At 38.7% G+C, this 25,114-nt stretch overlaps 1 protein-coding gene across 2 annotated transcripts in view; it reads left to right on the top strand.

Moving 5' to 3' along the window:
* The window catches only part of myripb (myosin VIIA and Rab interacting protein b), a 63,715-nt gene that overhangs the window by 16,019 nt on the left and 22,582 nt on the right, over window positions 1-25,114 (top strand). For both annotated transcript variants that reach the window (XM_060862165.1, XM_060862164.1), the window contains exons 3-4: window positions 2,204-2,425; window positions 14,881-15,017. In XM_060862165.1, the coding sequence (XP_060718148.1) occupies window positions 2,204-2,425; window positions 14,881-15,017 (359 nt within the window). The remainder of the gene's footprint in view (window positions 1-2,203; window positions 2,426-14,880; window positions 15,018-25,114) is intronic.

Raw genomic sequence — 25,114 nt, 5'->3', positions numbered from 1 at the left:
GATCTCCATCATGCCACAAGCCTAGCCATCCATGCCACCAAGCATGCTATCGGTTGTTTCATGGCTGCCATGATTGTCACAGAGGAGAAATACAAAGTCTTTCTTCTGAAAACCCTGATTTCCCATCAGGTCCTGTTCAATGACAGTCAGTTTTCTTGTCAACAGAAACCAGGTGGCTAAAAGTCCTTCAGATGCATTCAAAGAGCAAATTGCACCTGCCAACCCTGCCACCTCATGTGTTTTGTGGAGTATGTGGACCTAGTGGCTTATCTGCCTTAGGCTTGTGTCCCAGTGATCCGCCAGTTCAGTGCTTCCCTGTCAGCACGCATGGTTGCATGCATGGTTACAGCTCTGTCTCCTATTTGACTCTGGGGAAGCTGTTTACTAAATTATATTGATGAGTGGCTCATGAGTGGCTCAGCTTAGCTCCGTCGAAGAACTAGTGGCAAGATATTATCTGTCAGGACTTTCATTCATTCATTCATTCATCTCCTACCGCTTATCCGAGCTACCTCGGGTCACGGGGAGCCTGTGCCTATCTCAGGCTTCATCGGGCATCAAGGCAGGATACACCCTGGACGGAGTTCTGTCAGGACTTATCTGTTTTTAACTGTTTAAGTTCTGGAGGTTTAAGACACACTCAATTGACCACTCAGGATTATGAGTTATGTGCTGCGGGCTTCTTACCCTTCATTTGTAAAAATTACCTTGGTTTCCCACCTTGGTTCCCACTATCAGGTTGCAAAACACTATTGACAGGCACCTCTCTTATGAGCTGTGGTGCAGTTCTCAATGGCTACCCCACATATTGGGAGGCCCACATGTCTCATGGCACATAAACTTTCTCCCTCCTCTGAACAGCTACTGTGTATGGGTTCATAAATAACACTGCTCAAGTGCAGAGGCTTTCACCTTCTAAATCACCCTGCCAGATGCATAGGGTTATGCATATCCAATATTTGTGCAAACCTAGGTCCCACTCTTGGGGGATTATGGTTAGAATTGATAGGTTGGTAAGCATCAGCAGTGATAAGCATCTTTAGCATTTTATTACATATGTAACATTTGGTTCCTAATTACTTTTTAAATTATTGGAGAATTAAAAACAGTGCACTTAGGGTTTGTGAACATTTTATTTTTCTAGAAACAATAAATACATCTTGAAATATGTTGTGTTTTGTGTTGTCATCTGATGTTGTTAGAATAGAAATGATTACATGTATGTAATGTGTTGCTGAGTTTTTAGCAATGATAGCATTTGCCATTGCATGGTGCCACAGGAAATCTGGAGCCTATCCCTTGGGAAAAAGTGGGGAGCACATGGCACAATTGCAAACACATGCATCTATTATAAACTTTACATTTAATTTAGAGATGCCCCTAAAGCAGAGGGAGAATATGCAAACATTGCACACACATTTGGGGTACATACAGTTTTGCACACACAGTTTGGGCTTAAGGGAATTTAACTCCTAACACCAGAGGTGCAAGGCCAACTACTATGCCACTTTTCACCACTTAATATTTGATTACCACTATATCTTATTCACTCCAGACTTGTAGAACTTTGAAGCTGTAACTATAAATGTGTTATATGTGAGTTATAAATGAATTATATGTGAGTTGTGCTTACAAGGACACAAAAAGTGTTTCATGTATACACTCTATCACTGGGTATTATATCTACTATATAAGCCTAATAATATGCCCATAGCATGAGGATGACCACGTGAGTGAGAGAGAAGAGTGTCCTATAGCTTCCTCCTATTTTAATTTTTCATTCTTTGTTTCATGTGGATTATACTATGCTTTCCAATTTCTCCTTTTGATGCTCTCTCTCTCTCTCTCTCTCTCTCTCTCTCTCTCTCTCACACACACACACACACACACATACTCCTCTCCTTTGCTATCCATTCTCTTCTCTCCTCTGTCTGCCTTCTAATTCTCCCAATTATACTCCTCATGCTTTCTTCTTGTCTTTCTCTCCGATTCTCTGTCCACTGTTCTCTGTTTGCACTCTACACCCCTCTTTACATCTCCTCTCTCTTAGCCATTCACTGCCTATGTTAATTTAATCTTTTCTATCTCCCTTTTTTCTATCTCTATCCACTCTTATCTAACCTTTCTCACTCTTATTTCTAAACATTTCCTGCTCTATCTACATTCTCTCATTTACTCCCTCCCTTCCTGTTTCTCTTTTTAGTGATTTGAAGCATGAGCTAGAGGAGGAGGATGCACGCTGTCTGCTGTTGGCCAAGCAGCGTGGCTTTAATGAGCAGTGCTGCATACGCTGCTGTGGGCCATTCAGTTTCTTTCTCAAGCCACGTCGTGTCTGCCTCGATTGTCGCTACAATGTCTGCAAAGCCTGCTGCTCGTACAGCCAGCACGAGAATGGCTATATCTGTGCCTTTTGCCACAAGAGCAGGTCAGTAAGCATGCACTCTCTGTCTCTCTCTCTCTAACACATACACACCACATGGCCACATTAAAACCTTCTGAATCTCAAACATTGATTTTTTTTTCTGTTTGCTGTTGTTCGGTTTGAATATATGAGAGCACTATGGAGCAGAACACACCCAGGATTAGAGAATGAGTGGCTACATATTAGCATCCTATTCAAGGTGGTTCTATTAACAGACAATAATAGCATCTTGGTTTATACAGCTTTAAGGAAACACAAATACACATGCACACCTGCATCTGCAAAATAATGTAAAATCTCTGCATAAAATGCTTGAATACACTCATGTGGGTTGCAGCACACATTGCACACACAGACATATACATACTGTACATACATACACATACATACATACACATACATACATACATACATGCATACATACATACATACATACATACATACATACATACGTACATACCGAATTCCGTTTTAAGTTTGAATAAAATGAAAACTAAAAGACTTTCAAATCACATGAGCCAATATTTTATTCATAATAGAACAGGAGAAATTTGACACTTATATCCACTAAATGAGCTCATTCGAAATTTGATGAATTTGTAACCCATTGTAATGAAATGCTTTGAGAGGCTCGTCATGAAACACATCGAGACCCAGTTACCACCCTCACTGGACCCCCTGCAATTTGCGTATCGTCCAAAACACTTCACGGATGATGCCTTTGCCACAACCCATTATTTGGCCTTCACTAGTTCATAGACTTCAGTTCAGCATTCAACACAACCATTCCTTAGCTCCTAATTGAAAAGCTGAGCCTGCTGAGACTAAACTCCTGCCTTTGCAACTGGATCCTGGACCTCCTGACAGGGAGACCTTAGTCAGTCTGGATTGGGAACAGCATCTCCAGTACCACCACACTGAGTGCTGGAGCCCCTCAGGGCTGTGTGTTCAGCCTACTGCTGTTCACCTTTCTGACTCACGACTGTGTAGCAATGCACAGCTCAAACCAAATCATCAGGTTTGCCGATGACGTGACCGTGGTGGGTCTCATCAGCAAGAACAATGAGTCAGCACACAGAGAGGAGGTGCAACAGCTAAGTGCCTGGTGTAGAGCCAACAACCTGTCTCTGAATGTTGATAAAATTAAAGAGATGGTTGTTGACTTCAGAAGAGCACAGAGTGACCACTCTCCACTGACCATCGATGGATCCTCTGTTGTGATCTTTCAAGAGCACCAAATTCCTTCACCTGGTCACTCAACACCATTACCAAGAAAGTCCAGCAGCATCTCTACTTCTTACAAAGGCTGAGGAAAGCCCATCTCTCTCCCCCTATTCTGACTATGTTTTACAGAGGGAGCATTGAGAGCATCCTGAGCAGGTGCATCACTATCTGATTTGAATTGTTGGGAACAGCAGATAGTGAGGACAGCTGATAAAATCATTGAAGTCTCTCTTCCCTCTATCATGGACATTTACACCAAACGCTGCATCCACAAAGCCAAGACCATTGGGGATGATCTCTCACACTCTTCTGAAAACAGGTACCGAAGCATTTGGGCCCTCCCAACCAGATATGTATAACAGTTTCTTTCCACAAGCCATCTGACTCCTCAACAACTAAACAGAACTGTACCGAGTACAATACACACACATGCACACTCAGTTGTATGGACTTCACTGATCTGCACCGAATACACATTCTTCCAATATACATCTACTGTATTTCTACAGCACAACCCATAATCAAACTGTTTACATGCTGTTTTGAACACTGCTTTTGCTATTTTTGCGGATGCTGTCTTGCACATTTAAGTCAATTGTGGTTTTGCACAATTCATTAAAATACCTCATATAATTGTTGCTATTATATTAAGTGTTCATTCCAGTATTTTTGCACATGTAATATAGAATATACAGTATGTACTTTGGTCAGTGCGCCTTTTGTGTATTGTCTTTTGTGTATTTTCTTGTAGTGTTTTATATTGTTTGTTTGCACTATCCTTTGTCTTGCACTGTTTGCACCAGGTTGCACAGATGCACTTTATGTGGCTAGTACTAACTTACTTAAGCCCTTAGCTCTGTGTTGTTCTATGTAGCTCTGTCTTTGTTATATATTAGCGTCATGGTCCTGGAGAAACGTCTCATTTTGCTTTGTACTGCATCAGCTATGTATGGTTGAAATGACAAGGAAAGCTTCTTGACTTGACTTGACTTGGGGGAGGGGTTTTAATCATGTGCTGAGCCAGCTGCATGAGCCCTGGGACCAACAAGAAAACATTCCCAAGCTGGTCCACCAGCTTGGAGATGTCCTGAACTTGAGTTTGTGTGAAATCCTCCTGTACCAGCCATGCTCTATCAGATCTGTCACAGAAGCAGTAACCGCAGGCACAGCAGGCCCAGGGGCAATCCATTTCTTTAACAGACTGATGTGGTAGAGCCGCATGGTTTTTTAGTTAGTATAAAGTATAATGATGCTTTGTTTTGTAAACATTTGTAGACATACTGTATGACACTAGTAGTTTATAGCAGCATTAAAAATGTAATGCACAAAAATTGCATACTGAGTACAAAGATGTATGTGTGTGCATCTCTGTCCAGTCTCCAGTTATTGAGTCTGATGGCTTAAGGTAAGAAACTGTTACAATGGCTGTAAAATTTTTTCAATTAATTTTTTTAATAGCACTTTTAATAATATTTGGTGATAGAATTAACTGCTTTGGACTGCTGACTGAACGTGACGCATCAGGTGTGTGATACCTGTGAAGATGTTTTTGATGTGGCGCAGCACCGCTCTAGTTTGGTGCATAACTGTGACCCCCTTTATGTGTTTATCCATTTCACTTTATACACTAGCTATTGACTGAGGACCACCTGTCCTTCTGGTATGATTCTGCCCATGATAGAACCAGTCTACAACGGTAGATTTGCAGCCTGTGTGAGAGTACAGTGAATGCGCACTCAGCTTTTACTTTCAAATAGTTTTTGATTGAACTTTTGTCTCCTTTACAATATTCTACATTAGAAAAATGCTTTTCTTTTATTCAGTCTATTTAAATTCATTTTAGGCTACCAAAAACTGAAAATTGCCTGTCTAAAGGGCTAACAGGGATTTTGAAATTAAGCCCAGGTCTTAAAGCTTTAAAGAAATATAAAAATAAAAGTTCATTATCAATATCACACTAATTCCTTCCGGTAAAAGCCTTCAAATGATGGGCACAAAACCAACCACCAAAAAAGAAAAATTGGCAACATAGTCTTCAAGTGGTTTTATCCACAATGGTCCCATGGTTCTCCAGGCTGACTATGCAGAGCCATTGACAGCAGTGAACACTTTCAAGCGACTAAACTTCAACCAGAGGTGAGAGAAGAGGCAGTCACTCTGTTGACTTAGAACATTGGGAGCGCAGGACTAGCATGTGTAGCTCAACAGAGAGTGAATATTAGGTATGCTTATGGCCATGTAATGATTATAATACTATAAGAGGCTATAAGATTATAAGATTATTAGATAATGTACATTATGTGCAGTAAGTGACTCCATCAAGACAAGCTATGAAAGCATAACTCAAAGAGAGACCCAGAAAGTGACACAGACATGAGAGCTTCCTGGGACATAAGTGTCAAACACTCCATAGTCAGCAAACTTGAGCAGCATGTAAGAGTGGAAGGGTGACAGCAATCAAGCATCATCTTTGCCCATTAACCCTCCAGATTTGCTCCTTTACCTAAGAAAATCTAATAATTAAAGGCTTGACTAAACTAATGTTTTAAGTATGACTTGAGACTGTGTCTTAATCCCAAACTCAAATCGAAAGGCTTTTCCATAACTGTGGGACTTTGTAAGCTGTAGTGTTTATTAGTTGAGGCCAAATAGCCTGCGCATTTTAATCTACAGTAAGTAGGTGTGGAGAATTATAAAAACACAAAGCTTCGCTCAGGTACTATGTCACGAGACCATTCAGTGCTTTATAGGTCAGGGATAGTATTTGATAATCAATGCAAAATTTGACTAGGAGCCAGTGTAGTGTGGCTTTTCTAGTTAGGACTTTAGCTCAGCATAACAGCTGAAGCTTATGCCAAGTTTATGAATAAGACACTTGCCTGATCAGAGGTCAGTAACAGATCATTTACTAGTTTAATCTGTGTTCCTGCATTCCCCAGTAAATGGAGTAGAGGTGTTTTAGGTAATATGAGTTCCATCGATGTAACCTGTGACTCCTGGGAAATTCCCTTATTTATTCCTGTAATTCCTCTATTCATAGAACTATACCTTTTAGCATTAGTGAAGTTTATGTAATGTGCTCTTAATTTACAAATGGCCCTGCACAGTCTGTAAAGGACTTATATACTGTTTGTTCACTAACACCACATAATTCCATATTTAAAGCTATGAGCACCTAGAGAAAAACTGGAACAGGCTGTCCTCTTTGGGTCAGAGGTGAAAGCCTGGCAAACATTGATCTTTATTCACATAGTCCAAGTAACCCATGTGTCCTTCAAATTACATTAATCTGATGTTAAACGTCTCCTGGTAGGTTTAATTTAAGCCTTAATATAGTCTTGGAATAGATCTAGTCTTTCTTCAAGAAAAAAGACTAGACTAAGTATTAGACTATTTAAAACCATGACAGAGAAAGCATATTTCTGTTAATCTGGTTTAAAGGTACATTTTAGTTAAGGACTTGGCTTAATCTCTTTCCCACCCTTAAAAGATTTAGGCACATGGCCAGTGCAAGGGGGTTAGTAACTACTGGCATTATCTGTTTAATGAAACATGTAGGTAAGGGTGTGGGTAATGGAAATGGTTGTAATGGCCCAAAAGCTTCATTACCATTTTCCAGACTTCTGTGTATGTGTGGAGCTTATGGAGGGAAGAGATACTCTGATGATACTCTGATATTCAGTCCACCCAATTCTTCTCCTTCTCTGCTGCAGGGTCTTGCTGTCCAAGATGGTGCAATTCCCAAACCAGGCAGTGATGCAGCTGTTCAGGATTCTATCTATTCCTGATGTAAAATGTGGTTATGAGGGTGGGGTGGAGAGGGCTTTCCTCAGCCTTCGTAATGATACTGAAAAGTAGACATGCTGCTAGGCTTTCATGATGATGGAGCTGGTGTTGAGTGAGCAGGTGAGGTTCTCTGCCAGGTGAACACAGAGGAATTGTTAGTGCTCTTGATGATCTCCACAGAGGACCCATTGTTGTTTAGCAGAGACATCCATTTTGTTTATATTTTGACAGGTTATTGGCTTTAAACCAGGCTGTTAGCTGTTGCACCTCCGGTCTCATTGTTCTTGCTGATGATACCTACTGTTGTCATGCCATTGAGATACACAGTGATGTATTTTTCGAGCATGAGACAGCAATTTGAGCAGCATTGGGCTGAGCACAGCCCTTGGTGTCCAGGTTTGTATGGTCCAGGTGGAGGGTGGTGGCAATGGCATCAACTGTGGAGCGGCTGAGAGGAAAGTGCATGGGGTCCTGTTAGAGTGGCAGCAGGGTCTTGGGAGACACATCAAGAGATGTGAGGCATCTCTGTCACAGGCAGGTGAAGTTGTCCTGTAGTTAGTAATTGTCTCGGGTGTCACTGCTGTCTATGAGGTGTCACCAGACAATGCCAAGGACTGGAGGCCTGGTCCCCGCAGCAAGCATAGACAGCTGCTTACCCGACAGCTTATCATTCAGGTCGGCTGTTGCATGATTTCTGTACTGTATCAGTGTTTGTTGGTCATATAAACACAGATTTCTCATCTACTGTGAAAAAAGTCAGGATTACAGGGCTTTGTACTTGAAGGATTAAGCACCTATTATGAATTTCTGCATATATGTAGAGGTGCAGCCATGGGATTAAAATGCCTGCCAGTTTTGTAATCCAGGCTCTGGGACTTAACTGCTGCACTTTTTGAATGTTTTAAACAATGATCTGTGTATGACAAAATTCTAGCAGAGGTTCTGCCACTGCTCAACTACCTAAATGATTACTTTTGAGTTAACAAGAACAACGATGGCATTGAAAACACCCCAAAAAAATGTACAGTAGACAGACAAGCTCACTCAGTGTCCTGATTATATGATATAACCATAGCTGTAGTCTAAAGTAATCATACAATAATTAGTTATTTTTTCTTAGTTTAATTTTTCCTAAAAATATGGTTTTCTGGTTTGATTATATATTTAAAGTAGATATTTATTCTTGGTACATAGTTCAGTGCAAATAATCCAAAATGCAGCTGCATGGCTTGTTTTCAACCTGCCTAAGTTCTCTCATACCACCCCGCTGCTGCGATCCCTCTGGCTTTCGGTAGTTGCATGCATCAGATTCATAACACTGATGCTTGCTTACAAAGCCAAAAACAGACCAGCTCCCTCTTACCTCAAAGCCCTCATCACTCCTCGCACTGCACCCTCAGATCTACCAGCACTGCTCAACTGGTTCCACCATCTCTCAGGGTAAGAGGCAAGTATACTACAAGACTCTTTTCTGTTCAGGCACCAAGGTGGTGGAACAAGCTTCCCCTGCGACAGCTGAGTCACTGGCTATTTTCAAATGATTTTTGAAGACCTACTTATTCATGAAACACTTCAACTAGCACTTCCTGCCTTGCTTGTTGCATATATGTTTATTAAAAAAAAAAAGAATTGCATGTTTAGTACATTTAATTTTTTTATTTACTTTAAATAAATGTACTACAATTACTCTCCTCAAACACACACACACAAACACACACACACACACACACACACACACACACACACACACACACACACAAACCTGCCTCCTGAGACATGGTTGAGTACACTCTGCAATTTCCAGGAAATATAAGGTTCATTTTAAGCAGCTTAAATGTTATGAGCAGTATTACTAATTTATGATTTATAGTGCCCACCAGAAGAAAACATCATGGAGTCCTTTCGTTGCCGGTACATCACACATTCATCAAATTCATTTGCACATTGCGAACAAAATGTACTGCATTTAAAAAGATTTGTTTGGGTTGATCTCATGATACAAATGATCTCTGATGCAAAATACCTGCTCTATTATAAAAAAATAGAGAGATATAGAGCAAAGAGATATAGATTGCAGCTTTCATACAGTATCTTTATGTTTTGACAGCAAATTGTTTAACTGAGAGTTTAACTAAAATCTTTTTACTAATTGTCTTCCTGTTGATAAATACGTTGTTTTTCAATTAGAAATGTTCATGCACGATGTGTGAAATTTAATTAAAATTTGGGATCTTTGTGCGTTAAAAAGATAAAAACATCCAAAAACGTAAAATTGATCACTTTGCTATGGGTACGGGGCAAAAAGCAGTGTGTGAAAGGTTTAACGGGATGCTAAAGACTAGGATGTGGAGATATTTTACAGCTTTTGACACTAGAAAATGCAGGAAATACATTGTACAGGATTTGTTACAATCACAATTACTATTCCAGCATCAAAATAAAGCCTGTTGGTGGGAACAATGCCAATTTCTTCAATGTATTTTAAACTCTTTAAGATCATTTTCACCAAAAAAAGCAACTAAAATTCAAGTTTAAAGTCTGTGACAATGTTAGATTTTCCCGTTTAAAAAGTCAATTACACAGAGGTTCCGAACAAAATTTTGACTAAAGAATACAAAGTTCTAACAGATATCAAAAGATTGCCCAGTATATACTGTAAATTTCAAGAAAAAGGAACATTTCACAAGCCAGAGTTAGAAACGATTATTATTGGGATGGACAGGGTGTTCAAAATAGATCAGAAACCATCAGAAAAAGTCTGTCTGTTGAAATGGGTTGGGTGGCCTGATAAATTTTATCCCTGGGTTCCTGGCCAAAAAAGTAGTTGACATCGTGTGTAATTTTTAAAAAGTTTCGCCATGAACATATTTGATAACTATAATCATTAAACTTTCATAAAGTGTGGAATCTTAGTAACCTTTCCAAGCATTGATGGACATTTATCCTAATAACAAGCTTTTTAAGATAAGATACTTTTTTTTTTAAGATACTTTTAAGTGTCACTTTTAGCGGTTCAATATACCCATAGTTGGCACTCATTATCACAGCTTGACTCTCTGTTACATTGTTTTTAAGGAAGAAAACAAAACAGTTTCTTAAGTACTGGTTAATGAAATTAACAAAATGTTGAATAAACTAATCTTGACATGGTGATAAGCTGTAACCCTGTTCAGATTAAAATACAAATGAAGAGCTCTTAATATTATCCTTTCAAAACCAGTTGAAACAAGTTGGGAGAATGAAAAGTGAGTGAGAATGGAAAGCACCTAATCCCACTGATACTCATGCAGGTTTTTACTCAATGTATGCCTATACAGATATTATTTAGTATCAACGAGTTGGTGACAGCTTTGTTCCATTACTGAGATGTGTACATATATCGGGTGAAAGCAAGTAGTCACTACTATTTATGATAAGCCACATTACTGATATAGCAATCAAAGTCAAATAAGTTCAGAACAAGTGTATACCCTTTAGTTACAGAAGGTCTATAGCTAAATCACACTTCAGACTTGTACAGATTGTACATATTCATTCATTCATTCATCTTCTACCGCTTATCCGAACTACCTCGGGTCACGGGGAGCCTGTGCCTATCTCAGGCATCATCGGGCATCAAGGCAGGATACACCCTGGACGGAGTGCCAACCCATCGCAGGGCACACACACACACTCTAATTCACTCACGCAGTCACACACTAGGGACAATTTTCCAGAGATGCCAATCAACCTACCATGCATGTCTTTGGACTGGGGGAGGAAACCGGAGTGCCCGGAGGAAACCCCCGAGGCACGGGGAGAACATGCAAACTCCACACACACAAGGCGGAGTCGGGAATCGAACCCCGACCCTGGAGGTGTGAGGCGAACGTGCTAACCACCGTGCCCCCCATTATACATATTCACTTTGATATTTTTTTTAAGATAAACTTTTACTGAATGGCATTAATTTGAGAATTAAAATTATTTGTGCTAAAGATGAATTTTGTGTGAAAAACATACTCAAAAACCCACTTTTTTCAAGAAAGAAACCATCTCACCAGCTGTAAAACCCAGTCATGCGCAAGCAACAGCCAAGTATCCTATTGAAAGCGTTTGCCTGAAGACTTTCAGCCTAGCTGCAGGGAGCCTCATTTGCTCACAAGAGAATCTTTTCATCTGTCCGTTACCTAAAACTATAATCATGGTAGAAAACGATGCATTTCAACGAATCGTACAATAAAAACACATTTAATTTTAAACATTTCAATACAGAGTTTGTAGCATTCTACATAGATGTAGCCGATATTTGTCATTGATAAATTCGGGGAATATGTGTTTGATTTCGACATGCCCTTCATAGTACAGTGAATCTAATTGTGTATGCCAGTTTTGACAGTATTCTAGAAATCAAAGAAACATGCTCATCAGAGAACTGATGGAGACTATAAGTTGTAAAGAAATAGATAAAATATTTTCCAGTGTGGTGGCCTGCAATGAATTACCTACGAACACATGGAGACAGTTCCCTTTCAAGGGAACGAGACGCTGCACATGGCTGATGCGATGACTAGGGCAAAAGAAGATATATAAAGAGCAGGATCTTTTCTTCTTAATCATGTTGAGGAAGTCAATTTCTTGCATTGCAAATGATTACTGTTCTCAATTTCTGCTATCACTTGTCCTGCATCTGTTGAGGCAGCGCGTCAGCTTTGGCCAAGGGGATGCAGGTTCAGTTAGCTGAAATTGAATGAGAGACGAATGAGTTCCATCTCGCGTCCTGTTTGGATGACTCTAATGACTCTGCCTCAGCTTCGGGAACTCGCTTTGTGATGTCTCACGAACCGAACAAGGGATTACCGTTTGCATTGGACTCTGAGGAGCTCGATGTGGGAAATGATGAGCGGTCTGCCACTGTATTGTTTCCTGAAAACAGTCTGTGGTGTTTTTGCTGTTGAAGGCAATTAAAAAACATAGAGAGTCACTTAGCTGTATTCCAGGCAAATGCCTTACTCAATAACGGAAGCATATTGCATTCACTTGAGGAAAAAAAATCTACTCTGTTTTTCTGAATTAACGACTTAATTATCTCAAAATTATGAGATAATTTTTCAGGAAAAAATTTTTTTTGCTCTGTTTTTCTGAATTAACGACTTAATTATCTCAAAATTATGAGAGAATTTTTCATGAATAAAAAGTTTTTTGCTCTGTTTTTCTAAATTAACGAGTTAATGTGGATTGCATGGAAGTAAACATGTCCCGCCTTTCAAGTTTAATCCGGTTTTATTTTACTTTACTGTTTATTTTACAGTTCAAACGAAAAGAACATTCTGATCTGCTTGACGTTGCTGTGTTTCTCCAGGATCAGTTGAACCGATATGTTATGCTTCACGGTAGCTGTATCACCATTCGTGAAAACCCGTCGATTGCACCATTGATGCAGATCCCATATGGTTTGAGTTTATCATATGAATCAACATGCCATAAAAAGTTCGGGCCTGGATTATGATACAAACATCGCCGAAGACGATTCCGGCGCCTCAGTTGCACTCCATGGGGATCCAGTATTTTCAACAATTGCCTGATTGTCTCCTGTGTCACCACATAGCCAGCCTGAATGCATTTCAGATGCATCATCTTATATCCGTGAAGCATACCATATCGGTTCAACTGATCCTGGAGAAACACAGCAACGTCGAGCAGATTTTTTTTCCTCAAGTGAATGCAATACGCTTCCGTACTCAATTCAGTTTCAATTCAGTTTAAATTTATTTGTGTAGTGCTTTTAACAATTCACATTGTTTTAAAGCAGCTTTACATAAATATAGAACCAGAATAAAAATTAAAAAGTTTAAGGTTTAAAATTAAGCTACTATTTATCTCTAACATTTATCCCTTATAAGCTAGCTGGAAGTGATGGTGGCAAGAGATGGTGATATGAGGAAGAAATCTTGAGAGGATCCAGGCTCAGAAGGAAACCCATCCTCATTTGGATGATACTGGACAGGAAATAACGTAATGTAAATGTAAATAATATCCTTTCTACAACAGTTTGAGTTTCTGGAATTAAACAACCAAAAGCTGAGTTCCTGAGGAACAAATGGGTCAGCGCAATTTCCGAGTTCACCACAGACCCAACACTAATTCCTTCCTGCCGAAGTCTTCAGATGATCGCTGATGAAGACCTGACCATAAGGCTGACTGACACAACAGTGGTTCAAAGAAGGCATGACAGTCCCTGTGTGGCCCTGTCTTAGCAATGTTATGAGTCACTGGCTGTGATCAATCCCCAGTAGACCGCAAACCAGTCGATGAGACTACAAGCAGAGGTAGGGCGTTGGTAGGTCCGAAAGAAGAGGCAATCAGACTCGGAACTCAGAACACAGGGAGCTCAGGAGTGGCATGAAAAGCTTGACAGAGAAAGAGAGAGAGATGTTGGGGATACTTTTTTTAATATAACCCTTAATTTTATATAACCCTCTTTTAAGAAGGGGGAAAATAAGATTTAATGAACACAAAATTGTATTAAGACAAAAAAAGATAAATTAATTTAACTGTAGGATTACAAAGATAATCTTCTCCAAAGCATTATAGCATTCCTTACATCTTTTAATCTGTGTTTTTAGAGACTGAAAATGAATCTTTACGTCATGATATGCTATCAGCATATTAAAAATCAAAGCATATGAATGTTCTTCCTTTTCTTGTTTAACAATTTAGATTTAACGTAAACTCAGAACTCCACATATGCACAAGAAATAAAGTTATACACTATTTTTTACTGCCTGTATATTTTGAGTGACAGATGTATCATCTAATCAGCAATAAGAATTTAATTCACAATTTCATCGTTCTTGGAATTGTTATTTTGTTTTCTGAATTGTCATTGTGTTTTCCAATTTGTTATTTTGTTTTATGGTTTGTTATTTTGTTTTATGGTTTATTATTTTGGTTTGGATTTGTTCTTTGGTTTTGCACTTCCCAGCTTCTCCATGCTGCACAAAAATTCTTTTATTATATCTATTTTGATATTGGGCAGTAGCAATATGCTGAAGGACGATGTTAATCAGTTCATAATTAGTTCCTTATATCTGCTTAGTTCTGAGCATTGTTTGATGTGACTTAACTACTGCATAGTCTAACCAAGCATGTGTGGACCATTGAACTGATTTTATTTCATGAAGTAAGCTTTCAGTCTGGAAATAAAAGATGGAAATATGGATGCAGTAATGTCTTACACTAAAACACTAGAAGAAAAATAAATGTTAAAACCTGTATTTAATATCTGGTGACCGATTTCATTTAGTGGAGTTACTTAAAGTCCAGATGATTTTGTGAACTGACAGTGAAATGCTAATTTTAGAGTAAATCCTAAAGATATCAAGTGGATTCCTGTTTACTTTATACCACAGACACATGTTAATGGTATAATGATTTCAGTTCCTCCATTGTTATGTGTGTATTTACAGGCTTCTGAGGGCCCAGTCTTTGGAGTGGTATTATAACAACGTCAAGAGTCGCTTTAAGAGGTTTGGCAGTGCTAAAGTCCTTAACAACCTCTACAAGAAGCACATTATTGAGAGAGGTGCACTGTTAGAGTTGACAGGTAGGCTTTGTCTACACACACACATACACGCGCGCGCACGTGCACACTATTAATGTGTACACCAGTATAAGGAAACATCTTCAATTAAAACCAAACTTTATTATTTCATAATAATAAATTTTATTTAATTAAAAAACTGGGGGGCACGGTGGCTTAGTGGTTAGCACGTTCGCCTCACACCTCCAGGGTTGGGGGTTCGATTTCCGCCTCCGCCTTGTGTGTGTGGAGTTAGCATGTTCTCCCCGTGCCTCGGGGGTTTCCTCCGGGTACTCCGGTTTCCTCCCCCGGTCCAAAGACATGCATGGTAGGTTGATTGGCATCTCTGGAAAATTGTCCGTAGTGTGTGATTGCGTGAGTGAATGAGAGTGTGTGTGTGCCCTGCGATGGGTTGGCACTCCGTCCAGGGTGTATCCTGCCTTGATGCCCGATGATGCCTGAGATCACGGGGGCACAGGCTCCCCGTGACCCGAGGTAGTTAAAATGATAAGCGGTAAAAAATGAGTGAGTGAGTGAGTGAGTGAGAGTAATTAACAAATTAACCTGGCTGAGAGCCACAAAAATAGGTTATTTATCTAGCAAACAGTCCCTTCATTATTTTGCAGATTTTTTTATTATACAAATGGGTTTTGTGCTTTTTGCAGAATTGAATTACAGAGAATTGTTCTTTATTCTTTTGCTCACTCCCACTAAACATGCATATGTAATTACAGTCTATGATGGCTGTACTCATGTTTAACTCACATGAATTGAAAGGGCTTTGTCTGTCATGACATCATATGTCGCTTCTTGACCCATATCGGATAATGTGCAATAATTCTATAAATATTCTATAAATATAATATAAAGCTCCTCCAAACATTGCAAATTGTATTGATTTTCTTTTCATTTTTGTAATCACAATATTGCAAAATGCTGGAGAAACTGACTTAATGTTGGGAGACAAGGTGTAAGGTGCAGATAAGAGTCAAATGACTAGCCAAAACAGTGTGGAGGGACAAGCAAATAATCAGGTAATGATCAAACTGAATTTCAAAGAGCAAGGCAGAATCAAAAACCTAAAGAACAATCTAAAAATTAATAAAATAGAATAGAAGAAGCATTTATTTTTGTCACATATACATTACAGCACAGTGAAAATGTTTCTTTGCATATCCCAACTTTAGAGTTTGGGGTCAGAGCACAGGTTCAGCCATGATACAGCACCCCTGGAGCAGAGGGGGTTTAGGGCCTTGCTCAAGGACCCAACTGTGGCAGCTTGGCCATGTTTGGGCTTAAACCCTGATCCTCCAACCAGCAGCCCATCGTCTTAACCGCTTGAGCCACCAAGCATCAGGCATCAGGCCTAATTATCATGATTTGCTCGCTATTATCAGGAGATGTTCATCAGTGTCCCTGTCAGTGCTACGCCAAACTAGAGAATTTGCTGGATTTTACGTCGGAATTGGTTATCTTACAGGTACACACTTTGGGTAGCGGTATATTGCTATCTGCACAACAAATTTCTCCCTCGCTCTGGTTCACTGGGCACTGGTGGCTGTGTTTTCCCTTTATGGAGTGTCGTGGTGGGCAAGGAAGTGGAGGAGGTTGAGCAGCTGAGTGCTCCCACTCCTCACTCCCAAGGGGTGGGGAAAGAGGAGATTACATCGAAAAATGGCTGACAACTCAGCATTGTCAACATCAGTAATGTATTTTGGATTTTAGATCTCTTTGTACTAATTGCTCTTGGACAAGAGACTTCTAGGTATGTCCTTCATTTATGTGCTTCTATAGGAAACAAAAAGACAGACATTGCATAGTGTAATGTAATTTCCTCAAGAGGAATTTCTTAGATAGATTAGTTAATAAAGATTGTTTGAGTGTTTTCTACAAAAATAAAGTGTTTGTCGAAAAAAGATTTTCAGGCTTAATATAGTGTAGAGTAGATTGAAAAACTTGACAAAATCAGACAGCTGAATACTATGATATTATATGATAAATGGCATTCTTTATTTTGAATAAAATACATGATTGATATATCCCACACACATGATGTACCTGTAAAGACCTGGAATGATTAATGTTTATGTAAAATATTAGAAGATCAGTTTGTTAGAAGATTACTATGAGCTGAAGATGAGGTGGCGAGACTCGAGGCTAAGAATCAGCTTAGGCAGACCTTGGTCATGTTATCCTGATCAGGACAGGATCAGACATTGTAATACTTTGTAATACTAATTAATAATAATTAATAATTGTAATACATTGTAATACTCAATACTGACAGTGTTGTCCTTTCTTCACCTTGGTGTTGAATCGTGTTTGATTCAAACTCAACTCAACAAATTGTCAGGAAACTCATCTCTTATGTTTATTAAGGAGCTTTGGGTCCTGTTGCATACCAGCACAAATAAATTGTGTACTCTTGCGTGTACCGACCAGTCTGCTATTTATTCAAAACTTCCACAACAGCACCCCACCATACTTTGTGGCCTGCTTTCACAAGGTGACACCCTGAAGGGCCCAGCAACGTTAGTTCAATATTGACTTATGGTCAAATGCTATCTGAAGCTAAGAATAAGCTGACATAACACAAGTTGACATTCATCTAATACGTAGCTTGCTGAAGGTATTCCAGAGATGCTTTGGAGGACAGGTTTAGTGCTGACTGATATAACCAGAAAAATGGAACACTAAGCATGAGGCAGGATTATACCCTGAAAGAGACACAGGGCACCATGTATACTGTGTGGAAATTAGTTATTGATGTTGAACAGCCCACATCTACAACAACATATGTAATGAAATTTACTGATTTAGATTAACATCTATACATTCTTCACCACTATATGTGAGGGGAAACTATCCAAACAGCTGAAAGCAGGAAACTGAGTAAACTTAATACTTTCAAAGCTGATCAATATTTGTCTAGTGTTAAGATGAACTATGTGTTTATTAATTTGGCATTTGATATTATCTGCATAGACACTGGTAATAATATCCTAGTATAGTAAAACACTTTATTATGAGCAGAGTTACAAGATCAGAAGCTTAAGACAATAAATTTGTAAGCATAAAATACGGCACGCCTTTAAAGACAGGTGAGAATTTATTATACTATTCTAATACACAGAAACTAATGTGACATATAAAGACACTAGTTCAGGTGCACACACATCAGGACACAAAGGTCATTAAAGAAGGGTTTGAATGAACAAAATACACGTAAGAAGTTCTAGCACTGTATATTTTTCAGACAGTGACCTGAATGACCCATCAACTTCTCAATTTAACTTTCAAAAGTATGTTTTATGTCAATGGTGGTTGGGTTAGGTTGGGTGTCTTTTGTGGCTGTTTATTTTTTTTACCCAGGCCCAACTCGGCTATGGCACATTACCGCTCACAGCATTTATTGGCAATAAAATCTTTAGTTAGATAGGAAGTGAGGGAAGGATGAGTATTTTTTTCTTTTCTTTTGTGATAGAGATTAATTGTGTATAGTTACAAAGAGTTTTGTTTATTATTATTGTCTTGCTGACTTCTGAAGCCGTCACCACCTAAACCAAGCAAGTGATACTGGGTCGTGCCACCTTTTTGGTATTTATTTATTTTTACTTGTATGTGGCAGTCTGACCTAGACCAAGTCGTAAAATTCAGTACTCATTGTGGCAGCTGGAGATACTAAATGCTCCCTTTCCATCATCCTTTTGGTGAATACACACCACATTGTATGCACTGCTTAGGTCATGCTTGGTAAAATACTGGGCCATCAATATGTTTGAAGGTTGAGGGGACCAGTGACAGGAAAAAAGTAAATTTAGTGGGACACTGGTTGAGACCCCATAACCAAATTATGACCAAAGACCTACCAAAGACCTTCTGTAGTGCTTGTTATAAGAACAGATGTGGCTTGATGCAGCCTTCTGCTATGCATGTACGAAATTTAACATTGGATCAGATGCAAATTCTGACTGAGATTTAACTCATACCAGCTATTCAAACTTGTGGAAAACTAAAAAGAAATTTAAGTGCAGTTAATAAAAGAAATTTCCCCTCTTGTCAATACTGAGAAACTAGAAAGAAATTGTGTAAGGGATAGTGGAAATAGTGTTGTTTATTGCTCTAGACAAGCTTCCTTTGTGAGGAAATTTAGATGCTGTGAACTTCATGAGAGGGAAAGAAATTTTGGACATGATGGAGTACACACTAAAGAAGGAGAAATAATATGCAAATGCATTCAGCACCATTCAGTGGAATGCCACATATACATCCCATGACATCCAGAAACATTTCATATCTTTAATGAGTGAGATTATCACAGATTGTGAAGAAGGTTGGTGATTTGTGATACACCCTGAAAGTAGATGGAACTAAAGATGAAATTGGATGTGAAAATATTTTATATTATACATTTTTTAATTCCTTTTTAAACTACTAGAATTTTCTGGTTCACTTGGAGGAGAAGTCTGAGTTATGCTTCTGCCTACCTCTTGGCTGATACCAGGGATATCAGGGGAGAGACTACCAAGAAAAATGCAGAGACAATGATTAAATAGCAAACCTCTTCACAATTTACTGAGACCAACGGGGAGTATTTATACAATATAATGGTCTCGTATCCTGTGTTATCTATTGTTAAAACAAAAGATGCCAGCAGAAACAGACATGGTGGTTAACACGTTTACTGATGTTGTGACAAGTTCATTACAAAGTGTCTGGGCTTTGCACATGCTTATTAGAACAGAACAGAAAGAAGTAAAAGACAAGGTTGTAGTTAAGGCGAGAAACAAATGATATCACACAGTCAGCCCAGGGCAAAGTGTGCTGGTATATATTCATAATATATCAGTAAACCACTCTAGCTCTTTGAAATCCAATCTACTTGCTCAAATAGCACAGATGTGAGACTTGAGGATAAAGATGTATTAAGAGATGTAACTTACTCTAGATTCAGATTTATAACTTATACAGTATAAACCATAAAATCCTGGACCTCTGTGATCTTTCAAACAAATTACTGCTGTCTAAAGCTGCTGATCTACTGTATACACCAGTGTCCAGCAAGCATGCAGTATGCTCAGTGCATTGCAAATCTGCAATGTGATGTGAGTTTGAAAAGCTGTGGCATGAATGCCATAGTTATCAAGTACTATTGCCACACCAACTCAAAATAAAAGACAAAAATAAATCCATTTGTTGAAATCACAGTGGGTTAATGTGATAGAGAAAAAGTGAGTGCAAATAACTCTTTGTTTGTTTGTTTGTTTGTTTGTTTGTTTGTTTGGGGGGTTTTTTGGATGTCATGCTGCTGAAAAAGGATTTAGCAAAATAAATATTTGGATGGTAGAGGCTCTATGTGCCATGAACACTGACAGCCATTTTTCCAGACATGAACAAGATCCAACCACTGTTGTGATTAATCAGCTGAATTAGTGGAGTTTATTGTGGCTTGTAGCTGCTGGCACTGAAAGTTGCATTAACATTTGGTGCATTAAACTATTGTTATAGTTAATGTGTGTATTTTTTTTCTACACTGAACAAAGTTTTCTGCGAAGCCAGTATGTTACACCAGAGAAAAACTCAGCTTGTGCAATTCTGGGAAGCACCTGACAACTTAGTTCCATAAGTGAGAAGAGTGGAATGAGATGCTTCTTAGTAGGCTACAAGTCTTCTAATGGTTAGATTAATGTTTATGGCCCTGACTGACCTCCAATTTTACTGTATGTGGTTTCATGATAGAATTGATTGAAGTGCAAGTACTATATACTTTTTTATGATAGAAGTTTTTCTGTCATGTGTGCAAAATTCTAATTAGGCTTAATTATATTAAGTGTATATTGTGTGTGTGTGGCACAAATGCGTCTATTTTGTCTTTGCGGATTATATGTTCTAATCCCCGATGGGATTAAAATGACCCCACAGCTGCTGTCATCCTGGCATCCTTGCAAATAATACTGTTAGTCATAAACAAATCAATATTTTTTTTTTGCCCAGATATGAAAATATGAGTACATGTTTTTAGTATTTTTTGATGCATCTCAGCTGTTTTTCCAGTGCTACACCTAGGAGAAAGAGCAACAGTGCATTTTGATTGTGATCTGCTTTGCCATATCTAGCATTCATTTATCAGTTATGAAAATATGAATGCTGATTTTTATACTGGTTTTTGTTTTGTTTTGGCTTCAGTTAGGGGTTGCTACAGCGGATCATTGTTCTCCATCTCGATCTTTTCTCATCTCATTTCGCATCTTACTCAGTCAAACCAACGATCTGCTTATCTTTTCTCAACACATCCATAAACCTCGTCCTGGGCCTTTCTCTTCTCCTCTTGCCCGGGATCTCCATCCTCAGCATTTTTCTTTCCAATATACCCCATATCCCTCCTCAGTGCCCAAACCATCTCAATCTCACCTCTCTCACATTGTCTCCAAACCATCCTACTGTATCTGCACGGACCCTCTAATATACTGATTTTCAATCCTGTCCATCCTCATCTCAATTTTCAATGCAAATCACAGCATCCTCAGCTCTGGCACACCCAGCTTTGCCTCCTGACTTTTTTGTCAGTGCAATGGTCTCCAAGCCATACAACATAGCTGGTCTTAACACAGTCTTGTAGATTTTCCCTTTCACTCTCACAGACACCTTTCTATCGCAAAGTACTTCTGCCTTTTCTAACAACAGCTAAGAGCTGTTCCTTGCAATCCCACTTCCAACTTGAATCTGTCCATCATTCAAACTTCAGCTGAATTCAATTCAGTTCAATTTATTTGTATAGCACTTTTAACAATTTGCATTGTCTCAAAGCAGCTTTACAGAAGTATAGAAACAGAATAAAAATGTTTTTTATGTTTATAATTAAGTTACTATATATATATATATATATATATATATATATATATATATATATATATATATATATATATATATCCCTAATGAGCAAGCCGAGAGGTGAAGGAGGCAATAAAAAACTACCTGAGATTATACGAGAAAGAAACCGTGAGAGCAACTAAGCTCAGAAGGAAACCCATTCTCATTTGGGTGATACCAGACAGTAAATTATGTTGTCATCTTCTATTTTTGTCTTTTCTCTTTAGGGGTCTCCACAGCAAATCATCCGTTTCCACCTAACTCTATTTTCGGCATCCTCTACTCTCACACCAGTTAACTATGTCCTCATTCAACACATCCCTATATCTCCTTTTTGGCCTTCTTCTTGACCTCTTACCTCCAACTCCAACATCCTTCTACCAATATATAACCACTCTCCCCCCTCTGCACATATCCAAACCATCTCAATCTAAGCTCTCTGGCTTTGTCCCCAAAACAGCCAACCTGAGCTGTCCCTCTGATGAGCTCGTTCCTAATCCTGTCAATCCTCGTCACTCCTAAAATGAACCTCAACATCTGCATTTCTGCTCTGTCTCATGTCTTTTCCTCACTGGTACAGTCTCTAACCCATACAGCATAGCTGGTCTCACTACTGTCTTGTACACATTTCCTTTGCTCTAACTTGCCTCTTCACCTCTTTTCCACACTTCCTGTTGCACTGGAAGGTTGACTACAAATATTTAAACTCCTGCAAATTCTTGACCTCAGCCCATTGTAACCTCACTGTTCTACTTTCCTCCATCTTGTTCAAACACAGTAAGCAGTGTGATAGAGAGAGGGGGATGGTAAAATTTAGAAGGTGGTATCACTCCCTAGTGATTTCTTATTTCATGTATTTATGTTACGGATGTCCAAACTTATCTGCAAAGGGCCAGTGTGGGTGCAGGTTATCATTCCAATCAAGTAATCAAGTGAAGAAGTGTATGAAGGAATGTTTGATCTGGGTCAGTGAAGGAATAAAAGTATTCAAACCTTTATGAGTTGCTAATAATCTGCAGGGTAAATTGGGATATTTAAGGTAAGGTGAAATAGTGGGGGTGTTTTCTTCTGTTGGTCCCATTATATGCAGTTTAATTTTAAATAACAAGCTATTTAACAGTCGTATTAAGATGGCCTGCCCTGCGATGGGTTGGCACTCCGTCCAGGGTGTATCCTGCCTTGATGCCCGATGACGCCTGAGATAGGCACAGGCTCCCCGTGACCCGATGTAGTTCGGATAAGCGGTAGAAGATGAATGAATGAATGAATTAAGATGGCCCAGAACTGTTTAGAGAGCTTGGCAGGTAATCCATCAGAATATTACTTTTCAAAAGTGTTGATATCTTCTCTGGCTAGCTCCTCATGTGATGAGTATAGGACTCAAAAGTAATATCTAAATGTATTGTTAATTTCCTCTTTGAAATTCCTAAAGATCTGGATTGTTATTCATATTTATTTTAATTTAATGAATTTTGCCAGGAAGTTTGTGTTTTTTATAACATATAATAGTTTTTGCTGTAGTGTTTGTTGTGGTTATATACAAGGGAGTTATATTTTTAAGAATAAGTTTCCTTATTTTGGTTTTGGTGCTTTCTGTGGATAACTGTATCATGATGAGTATATGTGAGTGAGGGAGATGCTGGAGGAGGCTGTTTCACTTGTGTCTAACTTCATTAGGGATGTGGATAAGGTAAAAAAGAAACAGGCAGAATTAAAACACACATTTTTAAAAAAATCACCATTTATAATTCTGGATACCTTAAAGGAAAAGAGTCTGCTAGTTTCTTAAATATGGCAGTTTATATAAATAATATGAGGGGTGTACTCATATGAGATATGAGTCATATGTGAAATACTGTACATACACATACATATAATCTCATGCAAATGTATTCGGACTCCTGATCAATTCTCTCATATTAATACAGTTTAAATGGTATGCTGAAATGATATTCTCATACTGAAAGTTATTGGAAGTTATTGGAAGACATTGTGTTTTTGTTGGGAAAATATTTTTAGAAAAAATAAATTAAATATCTTTCTTGCGTAAGTATTCATCCCCCACATATTAATATTTGGTAATATTTGTTGCATTTATAATTTGATATATGAAAGAATTGGTCAGGGGTCTGAATACTTTTGCAAGGCACTGTATGTATGTGTATGTACAGTATCTCACAGAAATATTACATTTTTGTAAATATTTTATTAGATCTTTTCATGTGACAACACTGAAGAAATGACACTTTGCTCCAATGTAAAGTAGTGAGTGTACAGCTTGTATAACAGTGTAAATTTGCTGTCCCCTCTAAATATCTCTACACATAGCCATTAATGTCTAAACCACTGGCCACAAAAGTGAGTACACCCCTAAGTGAAAATGTCACTTATGTCACTTGTGCTGCCATCACAACACAAACACATAAATTTAACTGTTTTCATTTATCACTACATTTCTCACTCACTCACTCATTTTCTACCGCTTATCCGAACTACTCGGGTCACGGGGAGCCTGTGCCTATCTCAGGCGACATCGGGCATCAAGGCAGGATACACCCTGGACGGAGTGCCAACCTATCGCAGGGCATTGACACTACATTTGTTTTGGTTAAACATTCATTCATTTGGTTAAACATTCTGTTAAATGTTAAACTAATTATCACTAATACTTTCATTTACAATAAATGCTTAAGAAATGAAAAGATATAATATTTAATAGTCCTAGCTTCAGATCAAAGGTGTTGACTGTGCATTCAGTATCATTTAGTTTTATGTTAATCAGGTTTCTAAAACATGAGTGTTTCTACATGTTTGTTTTGCTTAGGGAACAGACAGTCTCTATTTTGTGAACACTGAACAATGACTCATTGCAGCTAGCAGACAGTCAGTACAGCCTGCTTGTTAGATACCTGGCCTTGAATCCAGAATATCACTGATTAACTAGACCTGTTCTATTTTCTATGCTGCTAGAAATGAATTGGATGTACCCCATCAAGCCCTAACAGGCCAACTTTGCCCTCAAAATTGCTCCAATTATCTATGACTCGCATTGTTTTTGGACTGACACCGGAACATCCAGCAGTTTAGCACCCATAACCTGCTGTAACCTACATTGCAGTGTCAGAATGGGGGTGGGGGGCCAGAGCATATTACAGTAATGGACAACAACTTCACTAATTTACACACCGCTACAATATTATTCTTAGTAACCTCTGACTGACAAACACATACATCATGAGCTCCTACATGAA

The sequence above is a fragment of the Tachysurus vachellii genome, chromosome 25 (genome assembly GCF_030014155.1).
Source record: "Tachysurus vachellii isolate PV-2020 chromosome 25, HZAU_Pvac_v1, whole genome shotgun sequence".
NCBI lineage: Eukaryota > Metazoa > Chordata > Actinopteri > Siluriformes > Bagridae > Tachysurus > Tachysurus vachellii.
This window is presented reverse-complemented; position numbering and strand designations above follow the sequence as displayed.